The sequence below is a fragment of the Macrobrachium rosenbergii genome, chromosome 2 (assembly GCF_040412425.1).
Source record: "Macrobrachium rosenbergii isolate ZJJX-2024 chromosome 2, ASM4041242v1, whole genome shotgun sequence".
NCBI lineage: Eukaryota > Metazoa > Arthropoda > Malacostraca > Decapoda > Palaemonidae > Macrobrachium > Macrobrachium rosenbergii.
This window is the reverse complement of record NC_089742.1, coordinates 44,490,082-44,505,398: the sequence shown is the minus strand read 5'-3', so window position 1 is coordinate 44,505,398 and position 15,317 is coordinate 44,490,082. Positions and strand designations below refer to the sequence as shown.

Below are 15,317 nucleotides of genomic sequence, written 5' to 3'. Positions count from 1 at the left end.
TCCAAAGTCTGGCAGGACAAGAAAAGAGTCAATAATATTATGACTGGACAAGAAAACAGAGTCAATAAATTGAGCAACCTTAAGACTGCTGATCTCTGGAATAAATGCTGGAGGTAACTGATAAGCATATGGGACAAAGCAAGTTGAGAGGTAAAAGAACTCTCTTCAGTTCATTGATCACTGGTCATCATAGTCTTAATTCAATCCCCCACAATATGCTTCCCACATCTGAAATGGATCTGTATTAGTAATCAAACATATCTTTAAAATTTAAAAGCTACTCAGTATTTGAACATTGCAATTTTTGGGGTCCCAAAATTCTTCTAAAGCAATGTTTTTCTTTTAGTGCTTCCTGCAAATTTGCTTTTGGTGTCATTTTGCAATATATGTGCCTTATTATGGTATGTTCAAAAGTGGAAAAAAAGTCAAAACACCATGTTGAACTGAAAATTACTGATGGGTTATCACTGGATTCTAAATGTTAGAGGATAGAATGATATAAGTTGAAACCATTGGAACATTTAAGGCTTAAGTTTATGAATATCCATTACTTGGCATAGCATGTCAACCAGTTACCTGTGCTATCACTTTCTTACTCTTTGACCTAACATTATCAAAGTAGTAAAGACTTCATGAAAAATAGAGAATTTTTTGTTAATTTAAATTATTCAAAACTGATGACTCCCGAAGTTTTAGAGCATAGAGTAAAGAATTTTGGGAATTCATAACAAATGGTAAGTATATATGCTTCCCAAAAAGTTTCACTTGACAACAAGAATAACACTTACAATTTCTACATCAAAACCCACACCATTAAAGCCAATTGTCTGCAACAGTAATACTAATCAAATTAATTAAGCACTAACAGGTACATTTTATCACTTAAATATCATACATGCTGCATAAAACCTTGTTTCTATAGGTAAAAACATTTGCAGTAAAAAAAAATGCTAATGTTGCATTTGGTACAATTATGGAGAAGAAATCCACGTAATTGCAAGGGAAATAAATAACATTAACATTACATGAACCTCTGGGACCTACGATGTGCAAGGTGCTGTTGTAACAGGTGCCAAAGCCGAGTCTGTGGATAATGATCGCCCTATTGTGCGTGAGCTGGATCTACAGGTAACAGGGACTTCATCATCACTACGGATGAGACTATGTCTGTAGAAATACAATACACTTACTAATATGCAGGACTGATACTGTGTGTTAATTCAGTCATTGCGTTACTGCCATCCATTACCATCCAAGTAATTATCTACAGATCACTGTATGCATTGTCTACAGTAAATTAAGCAGCAGCATTTCAGATATAGGAATTCTATTCCTGGAAATTCTTATTACAGAACTAAAACTTGCTAAAACAAGCAAATTACTTTACTATATAAAAAACACAATGCTCTCAAATATTGTATTAATTCATTTCTTGATACAAAATGCTATTTACTCTAAGCTTTTATTTCTACTTAATTTAATATTTCGCCCACTTTACACAATAATGTTTAAATATCAAAAGAACTTTGATCAGAATCTTGTAAACAAACAAAACAATCATTGCTTACAAAATTATTGAACATAAGAGGAAATGGGAAGAATCAGACAGTTTAAAATCCTGTGAAATTCCAAATGTAGTGTAGAAGTCATTTTGGTCCATCACATTCATGGATACAGAAGGTCTTTACAGCTTGTTCCAGCAACTGAGTAGTATACAAAATTAAACAACCGATACAAAAATTTCTGTAATTATGGTAGCAAATCATTTAGGACAATGCTACTCTCTAATTTTACTGGATACTGTAACACTAGTGAATCTGTTTGTATTAAACATGCTAACAAATGTGAAATTCAACTTGGTGACAACATGTGAATCAATGTAACAATTAGCTAGGCTATCCTGCAACAACTTACCTTCTTGAGAGTAAAACGAGAGACTGCCTATGGCTTGAATTACGGCGTGTCATACCCATACGTGTCTTTATTGCTGTAAAATGATTCTGTACTGCTGTTGACAACATTGGACATTGCTCTTCATCTTGCTGTTGGCAAACAAATGTGAAGACTTGTAGCAAAGTTACACCAGTTTCCATAATATTAGCATGCATGATTTTGTTGCACACTGTTTCCATGACCTTGTTACATACGGTTTCCTTATTATTAGTACTCTTGACCTTAAATGTTATTTGGAATTTAGTATAAAATTATATTCTAAAATATACATTAGTATAACGCTAAATCATTTATAATTCCTTGCATTTCATAATAATTATTCGAATAAATTACCAACTTGAAAACAGTGCTAATTTCATTAATTCACACTGCATTATGTCTTAGGTTTTTTAGTGCACATTTTTACTAAGTGTTTCCTCTAAATTGTTCAGTATAGGTGGGTCAATTAAGTAAAATATGATGTAAATAAGATATAGGAAAACAAATGAAAAAGATAAACTGAGTTTTACGGACAGGCAAAGACAAAAAAGCAGAACACGGCAATACAGTAAACAAATTATTATAATAATTTTACACAATGCATAGATATTAGAAAGGGGCAAAGTTGACAAATATGCTATCTGAGGGTCAGAACTTAGGGCCATGTGGTGGTTCAAGACTCAAAATCCTCTGTCAATATGGGCACTACATTTGCATGAAAAGCAAACAGGTGGGGTGTGATCTGCCAAAAATTGAAACTAGCAGGCATAATGCTGTGTTTAACTGTTTGACATGGTTACAAAATAATATAATTTTTATGACAAATGAAAATCAGATAAATGGAACTAAACTTTGCTAAACTTTGTATCTCAAAGGGCCAAAATTCAATGATTTACTTATGAAATTCCAAAAGCAGAGGCATACTAGTCCTTCATCCATCTCTGTACAGTTTACTTCACTCTTGACTTCTTGAGTGAGTGCAAATCTGCATGTGGGACCCTTACGTATGTCTCAATAAAATCTGCGAGTTGTGGAATACAAAGCCAGATAGAATACCTTATGGTTAGGAGGGAGGACAGCAGTCTAATAAACTGTAAGGTAATTCTTGGCGAGTTGTGTGAAACACCACTGGTTGCTAGTGATGGATATCAAGATGAGAAGTAGAAAAACCAAGGAGAGGTTGAAATCAAGAATTAAAATACAGGATCTTTAAGGAGCACAGTGAGAACAAAATAAGAGGCATGTAAGGGAAAGACATCGATTTCGCTTGTGGGTATGGCACGCACAATCTAAATTTTATTATAAATTTTTTTACAGTTTTAAATTTCTTTTCCAAGTGTGACCATGCAAGAATGAAATCAAGTAAAGAAACCCTGTATAAACTGAGGGTCAACTGTAATACTTTTTTCAAAGACCAAATTTCAAGGACTGATCAAAAATTAGTTACTGACGTTGTTGGACGGTTCATTGTCCAAAGAAACATATCCTAAAGTATTACTAATCATAAGAATGTTCCAGAGGTTTATAGACAATTACTTTTTTCTTTTGTTGAGTAACAATTTATTGCAAAACTTCATATGATCTCCTGTTGGGTTTGCAATGAGATGACATCCTACAGTGAAGTTTATTGTAAGGACCAGAGAGCGACTGACTTGCAACCATGGTTGCAGGTTGCAACTCCTTACCAGTCAGCAGCACATTATCGAAACATATCGTACACCCTCCCCCTCCTAAGATTATACATGGTAAAAATTAAAAGGGCAAATGTCACATTATAATTACATAAAAAAAAATGAACTAACTTTTCAACATTATAGCATACAGTTCCATACACTGAGTACAATGTTCAATGGCATCAAAGTCAAATATGCATAAATACAGGCAGTCCCCAGTTATCGGTGGGCTTGATTATCAAAGATCCGGTTTTATGGGGCTTGTCTAGCAATGAAAATCGGCAATTTTTGGCGCCGAAATGCCTGAATTCCGCTTATCGGCGCTGATGATTGGGTATTGGCACCGATACATACCTAATAGAGGTGCCGATAACTGAAAGTCGGCGATTTTCGGCATCGATAAGCCCTGAAAATGGCCGAAAATTGCTGGTTTTCGGTTATCTGCGATTTTTGGTTATCATGACAATCGACAGAACGGAACCGCCGGAGCAACCGACCGCCTGTGCATAAAAAAAGAAAATAAGATTCCTCTTGACAAATTGTATATAATATGTACAGTGACCCCTCGTTTATCGAGATAGGTTCCAAGACTGGCCATGTAAGCATCCAAATTCCGCTAAGTACTAACAGCATATTTATTTATTTAACGTACAGTATTTGGACTTTAAAACCCTCCTGTACTCTTCTTTACAACCCACCCTTTTGACTTATTAATAACAGGGACAACTGTTACAATATGACTTGGTAGGTAAGTTTACAGTACTATATAACAGGGGCTAAATTACTGTGCAAGTAGCTATAGTATATGACGGATCGCAAGCTTTAAATTGAAAAATACAGTATACATACAGCAATAATATATACAGTAATACACATAGTCAGAGTTTCATGTTACTGTACTGTATTACATGTAATACAAAGTACAGTAACACTTAAGATTAAAAAAGTAATAAAGATTGTTACTACACTCACCTACAAAAAGAAGTTGAAGTAAAAGCTTGAATGAAGATGGTGATGAATTTGCTTTGTGTAAAAATGATGACGAGGAAGGTGATGATGACTTTACCGCGCAGTCAATGATTGTATTTTACGCCTTCAGACGGCGTGCATTTCCTGGGGCACCTCTTCCACTTCTTCCGTGGTTTCCAAAGGTGTAACCAGAGGCAGCAGCAGGAACTGGCCTTTTTGCGAGGCTGCAAAACATTGTGATTGGCAGTTGCTGGCGCCAGCTTTTCCGTCAAGAGCATCTTGTAGGGGGCCATGACGCCATCGACCATGTTGCAGAATTGAACCGACGAACCATATCGTCGTCCCATTCCCGCAACTGCTCTTGCAGTCCCAGCCAGGCTGCAGAGCCCGGCTGCCGTTTCTAAAGCCAAGCCAGTTTGGGAGACAACTTGCTTCTGCCGCGCTGCTTCTTCCGCTGACGATTTCACAACTCCTCGAGGTCTTCGCCAGTTAGCGCAGGGGAGGGCAGTCTGAAGTTTGTCGACGCCGCCGTGGGTCATGTCTGCAAAGCCCTCACCTCCAAGGGATCGTGAGCCAACTGCACAGCTTTCTGTACTGCCGAAAGTGTTGGATTTCGCAGGTGTAAATCCTTTGTCGTCGTAAACAACCTCGCCACAACTTCTTCCAGCTGGCGCGAATGGTGGCAGGCTTCATTTCTTCCAATGCCTTGTGGATATTTTGGAGGCACGTAGTAATTGTGTACTGCCACCAGTATGCCTCAAGTTGAAATCATCGCTTTCTTGGCGCATCCACGGAAGCAACCAGGTTCGCCAGGCATTCCTCGCATAGCCTTGAACGCCTAATAACTCCCTGGTCCATTGGCTGAATAAGAGACATCGTGGTTGGGCGGCAGGAACTCAACCTGAACCTGAATATGACAGATCAGTAGCATGGCCACCAGCATTATCCATGATGAGATGGACTTGAATGGCATGCCCTTTTCTGCTAGATACACCTTCACTATGATAAAACACTGGTGGAACCAGTCGAGGTCAGCATCTTCGTTATCCAGGCTTTGATTGTGCATCCAATGTACGGGTAGCAGATTTTTTGCTTTTGTTTTTTGTAAAAGCCCTGAGATTTTAGACTTGTAAATAAGTCCTGGCTTTAATAAAATCCTGCAGCATTGCTGTTGATCACGAGGGTCACACGATCCTTGTATGCTTTAAAGCCAGAGGCTTTTGCTTCTCTTTGAACAGGAAAGTTCAGAGGACATTCTTTCAAAACAAGCCTGGTCTCATCCATATTAAAAACTTGTTCGGGCTGATATTCACCTTCACAGAGATAATCTTGAAGGTTTCATTGACGTATGTTTCAGCAGTGACCGTGTCAGTCAAGCAGCCCCATGCAAGGAAGCTTTAGGCCGAGTGTTTCTGAAACTTTGCAAACCACCCTTTGCTAGCAGAAAATTGCAGTTTCATAATGGTGAGAATGACTGGACGCTCCTTGGTTGCGGATCATCTACGCCTTCTTCATCTTCTTCCTGCGCCGCCACTGTCGCCCCTCTGCTTCCTTAGTGGCGAAGGTCTCATACAGGCTCCTAGCCTTTTGTTTGGATAATGTTCGTATCTAAGGCTATGTTCTTTCTTTTCGGCAGTCGGGCTATCCACACGCCAAAGCAGCTTCCATAATGGACGATAGTTTTATTACGAGCTGTAAAGTGGCACTTTCTTCGCGACTTGTTAAAGGTGATGGCAGCCGTCTTCCTAATCTTCACCTCGTCCTTGTAGATGTAGCTTAATGGTGGATTTGTTCACACCAAAAATGAGGCTACGCAGAACTTTCTCCTCTCCTTAACATATCAAGAAGTTTCACCTTTCAGCCGATCATCATCTCTTTGATGGTGTTTAGGCTCAGTACCAGCCTTGGAAGAAGCAGCACGCTTGGAGCCATTGCAGGGGGTGAAAATTGGAGCAAGTTCAACAAAAACCACAAAAAAATCACAGCACAGCGTAGCAAACCATTCAGCGAAAAGCTTGAGCTAAGTGGTCAAAGAGAGAGTTAGTTAGTTATAAATGATTTGTTTAACCAGACCTCTGAGAGACAAGGGGAGATGCTGCGGGTTCTGAGCATCAGTCTAAACACCAATCACAGGCCCAATTAGAATCACAGCCCATGTTACAACGCACTTAGTCATTGAGATGGTACACTTTGTGTTTTCCCAACAATGGAACACACAGTACTGTACTATATAGGCATCACTTTCCATTTATAGGCATCACTTTCCAGATGGTTTTTTTTTTTTTTGTCATACGAGTTACAAGTGCAAATATGTGTTTTTTTGCTATTTTATGCTTGTTTTGTTGTTCTTAGGCTAGGAAATATTATTTATTATTAATATTTTAATGGATTTAATGAGAAATTTTGGGTGTTCATATATCGGGATTTTTCTAGAATTTTCCAGAAAATCCACAATATATTTTCCATTAATATATATTAAAAACTCCGCGAAGTCATGAATTTGCGATAATCGAATCGCGAAGTAGCGAGGGGTCACTGTAAACAATAATTAATATTAGCATCACATGAAGTCTTTGAGCTACTTGGGTCTACTGGCAGCCCTTCTAGGCCCACTAACGACACTGGGCTCCTGAAGGGAGTGTGTAACTGGCTCTAAGGGGGTAGGGCTCGTGGAGGTGCTAGGCTGGGGCACAGGTGTGCTATGGGGCGAAGCGATGACTCTCAAGAGCCATATGTTCCTTTTTGAAAGCCTACCGCTCCCGTTGAGCTTAACTGTGCACTGATGGTGGAGCCTGGTTTCTGATATTATGCCCATTCTGTCCTGATTAGTAGCTTGGTTCTGTATATGTACATGGGTGGCAGTCTCCTAGCGTTGTCCAGGGCGTGCATAGCCTCCTGTGATTTTGCCACTTGCAGTTCCCCTTGACGTATCATTCGTCTCCAGTACCTGTCTACCACCAGGTATTGTTTAGCTGTAGGTACCCGTGACACAGTTGGCTACCCGTTGCAAGCTGAGATGGTAACTTCTTGATCTCCCTGAGAGGCATGCTGGGATACTGGAGTATTGCCAGGGCTGTCTTGTCTGACTCGAGGGCACCAGCTTTTGATGTGTTTTCTTGGAGGAGCCTCTTTGCCGATTTGACAGCTACTACTGCCCTGCCATTAGGCTGGCGGTACTGGGCTGACAACAGACAGACTTTGACTCCCCATCTCCTGAAGAAGGCCTCCATCTCTTTGCTGGCTAAGTTTGTACCTCCATCAGTCGATATTTGTTCTGGGGATCCCAATGTTGGGAAAGTGAGCTACTTCTAACCAACCAGTTAGTCTGTCTGCATATACCACGTATATGTTGCCTTCTATTTAAAACATATCTGTGGCAACCTGCTGGAAGAGGTATTCTGCTGGGGGTATGAGCACCACTGCTTCGGGAGGCAGTGAAGGGGCGTGTTCATCACACGAGGCACATTGGGCACGGCGATGCTGAAGGTCTCCTATTCTTGGCCAGTATACTGACTGTCTGGCCCTTCTAAGCAAGAGTCAAGGCCCTGGTGTCCTGCGTGTAGGCTGGCAGCTACCTGACAATGTAAATCTTCCCAGATAACCAGACAAATGTATCCTTGAGCCACAGAATATGTTACCAGATCCTGGTTGATGGCTAGCTGATCCTGAACGCTGAAGAAGGGATGAAGGCAGGCAGCTTCTTGTGACTTCTTTTGGGGCCAATTGCCCGCAGTGACTCTGGCTAGCAAAAGCTGATATACCAGGTCATTGGATGCAGCACTCCTGACGCAGTCTTCATCCAATACGATGGTGTCTTGTCCCAAGCTGTCCATGGTTGCACATGCTGCTGCCACGTGAATGTCATCCTCCAAGTCCATGTTACAAGCTTAGTGGGACGATCCCATAGTTGGGTACCTCGAGAGAAAATCCGCTGCAGTGTTCCTTTTTCCAGGCAGGTATTTGATGTGGAACTTGAATTGGAGTGCCCTCTCTTTCAGGCTGAACAACCTTGGGTTGATGATGTTCTTAAGGGTCCTATCACCCAGCAGTTTGACAAGTGGGCGGTGGTCAGAGATGATGGTGAGATTAGGGCACCCAAGTAGGAACAACCTGGCCTTCTGCAAACACCAGGTGACTGCAAGGGATTCCCCTTCTACAGGGGCATACCCTGCTTCAGTGGGTGTGAGGTATTGACTGCCGCATAGGGCGAGATGCCAGCCGCCCTTGCAACGAAAGGGGTTGTCAGCTGACTGACAAGCACAATACTGCTAAAGGATGATGAAACCAATGCCCTCCTTGCTCAAATCCATCATGATTATCATAGAGCAAGTCTTGTCGTAATATGCCGAGCCATCCTTGGCTAGCTGACAGATGACCTGTGCCTGCTGGAGTTTGCTGCATAGCTGACTCTCCCAATACACGTTTTTTTCCATGGGTTTCTTGAGGAGGTCCCTAAAGGTCTACACGATGGGCGCCATTGCAAGGAAGGGGGCCCAACTGGTTCACAAATCTGAACCACAACCTAATATCAGTGATGGAAGGCTTCTCTGGCATATAGAAATTATGAATGGTGTCTCAGACGTTCATCTACAGGTTTGTATGCCTCCCATCCCAAGTGGTATCCAACAAAGGTAACCTCTCTCTTGAAGATCTTGAACTTCTCGGGTTTGATTGTAATCCCTGCGGAGGCACACGACAGGAATTCATATACGTGCCAAAACGCCTCTTCAATGCTGTGATCATATAGCAAAGCGTTGTCGATGCATTTATGCTTTCTGGCGATGTCTTGCAGGGCATCATCAAACCTTTTTGTGTAGGGGTTGGAAGCTTAACAATGACCCAAGGGTGTTCTGCGGTAACGATACCACCCTCATGGGGTGATACGGTTGAGAGTGGGCGGCTATCCTTGTCCAACTCCATCTGGTGGAAACCCCAATAGGCGTCCGCTGAAGTCTTATACGTGTGTATAGGAATGTTTGAAACCATGTCAAAGGGTGCCCAGTGTATGATGAGTCTCATGAAGACCGTGGGCATTGAGGTGTTGGAAGTCCATTGTGCGGCGAGGCTGGCCCGTCTTCTTGGCTACCACAACCATCCTTGCACACCACTCTGTTGCATCCCTTGTCAGGCCTGGTTTTATCACGCCCTTCTGAACATCTTCATCAAGCTGGGCCTTAACCTCCTCTTCCCAATGCATAGGGATTGCTGCCGGCATATGACATGCATAAGGTGTAGCATCAGGCAATAAATGTATGCAGTGTTGCTTGCCTGTCATCACAGGTAAAGGTTCCCTGGCTGTGGTAAAGGTCATAGACGAAAAGTGACGCAACAGCCATTTTCCCAGTTTGGGGATGTTCTCCTCTACGGGTGGGATCAGTATGGTGGCTACCTTTATTGTCTGATGGGAGTTGGGCTGCGAGACTGCCTTACTAGTGACATCAGCTGATGCAATGATGGGGGAGGGGTGAGGGAAACCCGATGGTACTATTCTCAGCTCCTTACAGGCATTCAATGACATATAAAAGTTCTTGGCTGCTGACACGAAATACACCTCCTGCTTCGTGCATCACCCACCTATTGCAATAGTGCCTGCCGTTAATCTAAAGCATCTCATTCAAAGATTAGCTACGTCCCTCATAACTGTTCGAGGTTGCAATCCCAGGGGTTTTATGTGCAGGCTTGAAAGCATCGTGGGTACAGCAATGCAGATCTGCAATCCTGTGCCAGCTACAGCGAATGTGGTCACAGCGAATGTGGACACCAACCTCCCCCTCCCATGGAAGACACAAACCTTGATTGTAGGGTGGGGGGAGAGGTGTGTCTCTGCAATGATCACCACACTCGAGGCAAGCAGTGCCTTCTTTGTGCTCTTGCAGCATTTCCGGAAGTGCTCTGCCTTTTGGCACCTGTGACAGATCATGCCTTTTGCTGGACACGATGCTTGACCAGGGGAATGACGTACCCTGCAGTTCCCGCATTCCTTCGCATTTGAATTACCATGCAACGCCACTACGTCTGGCTCTACGTCATCACTGCCTGTGACATCATCACTTGAAGCGCCGGCTGACTCCTGCGCAATGACACGTGGGACACTTTCAACGTCTTGGCGCGCAGCTTCAAAAGTACAACACAAAGCCTGAAGGGTATCTACACTTTCATGTGTATCACACACTTGAAATACAGGCCTTTTTAACACAGGATCACTAAGACCTGCCATTATTTTACGTAGCAGCATATATTCAGCTAAGCACTCCCCACGTTCAGACACTGAAAATCACAATCGGTGGCTTTTTTAAGCACACCTTGAGAAATAATCGCTCACGGACTCCTTGCGCCCTTGGGCGAGAACAAAAAATTCTGACCACTGCACTGCCTGATTCGACGACTGTAACATGATGTTTCCGATGGCATCCAGAGCTGCGTCTGGGATAAGGGCATTTCACTTGGCATCCGAGCATCCAATGCATGTTGTAGTGCCAGAACACAGTTGAGTCTAATGTGCAGGACAACATCCTTCGGCAGAAACTTGTTACAGTGAATCCAAAATGTCATCGAACATCTCCAGGACCTGAATGCCGCTGAGGACATCACAACATCGCATATCTCTGAGGCAGCAGCGACAGGGACTTTGCTGGCACATGATCCAGAACCGGGAAGGGCGTCCTGAAGGGAACGGATGGTGCGTTGCTGGTCCGAAAATGTCTGTGCCTGCATCAAGACATGTGACAAGGCCCTTGGCATTGCAGGAGAGGCATGCCTCAGTGTGACCTGGGGTGGTCGACGTGTCAGGGGCATAACTTGGCTCGAAAACTCACTGTGCCATGTTGGGTTTGCAATGAGATGGCATCCTACAATGAAGTTTATGGTAAAAGACCAGAGAGCTTACTGACTCGCAACTGCAGTTGCAAGTTGCAACTCCTCATCAGTCGGCAACACATTATCGAAACATATTGTACATCTCCTAATCCATTTTAGCTGGACATATGTAATTTTGCTATAGTTCCCCCACCTACATATCAGTGTTTTCCTTGCATGGAAATGGATATAAAGAAAACAGATATCATAATAGGGTGACTAAAAAAATTATAACTAACATCTAAAAGTGATCAGATCATAGGAAGTTTTGTGGCAAATTGGGCTAAAAGGATTAAATATTAAATCTGAATTGGCGTATTTAGAACAGTGGTTTGGGTTTTCGTGTTGGCTTCAAACTCATGATTCTGATGGAGTGGAAGCTTTCTTCTCGGGGATATAGACGGTCGAAATGATGAGAGAGTATTAGAGAGTAAAGAGAGAGAGAGAGAGAGAGAGAGAGAGAGAGAGAGAGAGAGAGAGAGAGAGAGAGAATGTCAATAAACCCTCCATTGGGCAAATAAGCTCCTAAACCAAATTTTACAGATTTACCTATTTTTTTTTATTTTCTTTATTTTTTATTTATTTATTTTTATTAATTTATTTATTTTTACTTATTTATTTATTTTTATTTATTTATTTATTTATTATTCTTTATTTTAATTTATTTTTATTTTTATATTTATTTATTTTTATTGATTTATTTATTTACTTTTATTTATTTTTTTTTTATTTATTTATTTTTTATATTTATTTATTTTTATTTATTTAATTCCCTTTGTTTTTTATTTCTTTATACTTACGCAGTGGATACAGTATTATATGATGGGGTACACTTCTTATGTGAGTAATTCACTGACAAAATCAGCTATCTACCTGTCATAGTTTTGAAGCACAATAAGCAATACAGTAATGTTTTATTTTGATATTTTCACAAAACTAAAAGAAGTAAAAATTCAAGTCTCACGAGCTGACTACATGAATTCTATGAAACTTTTATGGCTTGTAGTATAATATTCAAGTTAAATTGGATGTTAGAAAAAATATTTTGGGCTGCAACTTTACATAAGTTATGAAAAATGGTATAAATTTCTCTAACATTAATACATAAACTCAGAGATAAAATTTTTTTTGTCTTCTAAGGAGAGATTTGATGCGGTTGAATAACAACGAATATATGAAGCAAATTCCTTGAACCATAACGTCAGAGAATCTATGTGTGTTACTATAGGACTTTATGCTATCAGCCAGTTCCTTAACATTTAAAAAAAACTGTTGTGAGAAAGGTTTGAGGGTGAAATCTGTACTGTGTACCAAATGTAACAAATGGTGTCACAAAATGTGCTTACGACATAAAACAAACATGGAGTAAGAGGTTTTTGATGCCCAAAATGTATTAAAAGAAGTGGTGTTGAAGGGAGGGGAGCTAGGAACTGTGTTGTGATAGATGGGCGGCAGGTCTTAGAAGCAGTAAAGCATTTGTGTTACCTTAGGGACACAGTGATTATGAAGCAGGGATTAAGATAGCAGTAAGAAAATACTAACAGCAGCATGAATGAAAGAAGAGTTACTAGATTACAGTGAATAAATAAAAACATCCCATTAGTAGAGAGAGCAAAGATTTAAGGTTGATTTTTAAGGATTGCATAATCTAAAGACACAAGAACCATTCTACTTACAAGAACTGGGCACTTAGTCAAAACATGATAGCCATCTCTTCCTTGATGCATATATGCTTTAGTAACCAGTCGATATGTAGCATTTGGTATCAAGAACTCATCTCCAACTTTGACTATATCTTGAATAACTCTGTGCATAGATGGAGCCTGGGGATCAAACACAAAGCTAATGCCAGCAACTTGGGGGAACCGTCCTTCAAGTTTTGGATACTGTATTTTATTTCCAATAAATAAGTAACTGCTCCTGCAAGTATGAGAAAATCACATAGTCTCCCTGAAACTTTTCAGGAAGCTATCTAGAAAAAATGATTCACTTAATTTTACAGTGAGGTTAAAAGAAATATAAACTGTCATGACCAAATTTTACAATGAGTTTAAAGGAAATATAAACTGTCATGACCAGTTTTAAAATTCTTAAAGAAATTTGCATATTTCCTAACATAAAAACTTGTATCTCAAATGTCCTAATATAGTACTAGATGAGGAACAAACCATCCGAAACTTAACTGCTGTTGGGGTACACTGTGGTGGTTACTATGATAATGGATAAAATACTAACTGCTGAGAGGAGTCCCAGGTTCATACACTGTTATTAAGTTACTTTTTCGTAGGAGAAAATATCTAATATCAAGCAGATAAACACAAGAGCTCAACTTGAAAAAATAGGATCTACAAGTTAAAGTATATTGTATTTAACTTGTTATACAAATAACATACTTGTTCCCTAAAAATTGCATTTGCCTGAAAAGGTGCTTTCTGGAGAGATAAGAGGATCTGTTTATCCTTTGTCCTAGGTTCAATTATGACCTTAATGATAACAGTGGTAGGTGCTTACAACCAAAAAGGAGGTCAATGAACCTGGTGTAAAGGGTTGTGGCATTCCCACACTTGGAAGTGAAGTCAATCATCATATAGGCACTCAATCTGAACAATATTATTATCACCCTATTTTAATCTGCTACTCAGTACAATATTTTGTTGACAGAGGTAAAGCATCAATATGTAGAAGGAGTTTTGAGTACATGTTTCAGGTCATACCCCTTACATGTGAATTAAATTACTTTGCTACTTCAATTTCAAGTCTGTTACAGGCATCAAATAGCATTTTTGTTATTTAAATGGTGTGCTGTCATTGTACCATACAAAACAAGTTTGACTAATTAATTTACAACTTTCTTGACCCCAATTTTGTAGGCATACAATCTTTTTCTCTCTGTTGTTACTGATGCTGAAATTTTAAACATCCTAAGGATATTTTTGAATGTTAATACAAATAACAACAAATACAGAGTGCAGTAATAAGGTATTGTACACTTACATGCAGACAGTAAAAGCTAGGGATGTAATGACAAATGCATAAACATCACATATTAGAAAGGGTGAAGCTAGTTGCTTATTATGTAGATAATTTATAAAATTCTTTTAATTAGACATATATCATATAATTCTTACAATTAGACATTAGACATATATTATCATAAAAGATAGGAACTAAACCCAGCAACAATAATCCCTGAGTATTATTATGAGCAAATATATAAGAGATGTACTTGGACAGGGAAATGTAGTACATTCCTCAGTGAGATCTCAAGTCAGACTATTCTCCCAAATATCCTGGGCTCAGGTGTGAGTCTTGCCACAAGTGTTGCCATATAGTCATTTATGGCCCATTCAAGTAATCTGAATGTTTTCCCGCACAATTTGTTTAAAGACAATGTCACGAAATAATGATTATCATATGATACAGACCGCTTCTCTTCTTATGCCATTTTTGCGCATCTTAGGACGTATGCCAGTACAAAAGGGTTAAAATTAATACAGGTACAGTACATATAATCACAAACAGTGTGAAGACAAAGTTTAAAATTGTTATGATAAACTAAAGAAAATCATATGTATATACATATATTAATTTCTTTATTCTTACAAAATAGTTTGAAATGAATCAGCGAGAGCATCTGATTTCAACAATGCATACATTTTGTTTTCTTTAAGCAATCATGTAAGTAGCACATTTAATTTTAAAATGCCTTCTGTTATGAAAAAAAGTGCTTGTGGTGAAAGAAAAATATACGTAATCACCCATAAACCAAATTTTGTACAACCAGTAACTTAAGGCATGGTAAATATGATAGCTGACTCTATTATATTTAGCTATTCAAATTGTTAAACTTTACCTTACTCCTATTTTTAATTTGTTTAAGAATAAACC

General features: G+C 39.8%; 2 protein-coding genes across 2 annotated transcripts in view; one reads left to right on the top strand and one right to left on the bottom strand.

The window, feature by feature from the left end:
- The window catches only part of LOC136842905 (kynurenine/alpha-aminoadipate aminotransferase, mitochondrial-like), a 654,775-nt gene that overhangs the window by 52,592 nt on the left and 586,866 nt on the right, over window positions 1-15,317 (top strand). The gene's annotated exons all lie outside the window — the stretch shown is intronic.
- The window catches only part of LOC136845931 (mannosylglucosyl-3-phosphoglycerate phosphatase), a 108,962-nt gene that overhangs the window by 25,533 nt on the left and 68,112 nt on the right, over window positions 1-15,317 (bottom strand). Inside the window, exons 9-12 of the mRNA XM_067116432.1 lie at window positions 14,278-14,308; window positions 13,106-13,315; window positions 1,915-2,042; window positions 1,059-1,167 (exon numbers count right to left, since the gene is read on the bottom strand). Coding sequence (XP_066972533.1) covers window positions 1,059-1,167; window positions 1,915-2,042; window positions 13,106-13,315; window positions 14,278-14,308 — 478 coding nt within the window. The remainder of the gene's footprint in view (window positions 1-1,058; window positions 1,168-1,914; window positions 2,043-13,105; window positions 13,316-14,277; window positions 14,309-15,317) is intronic.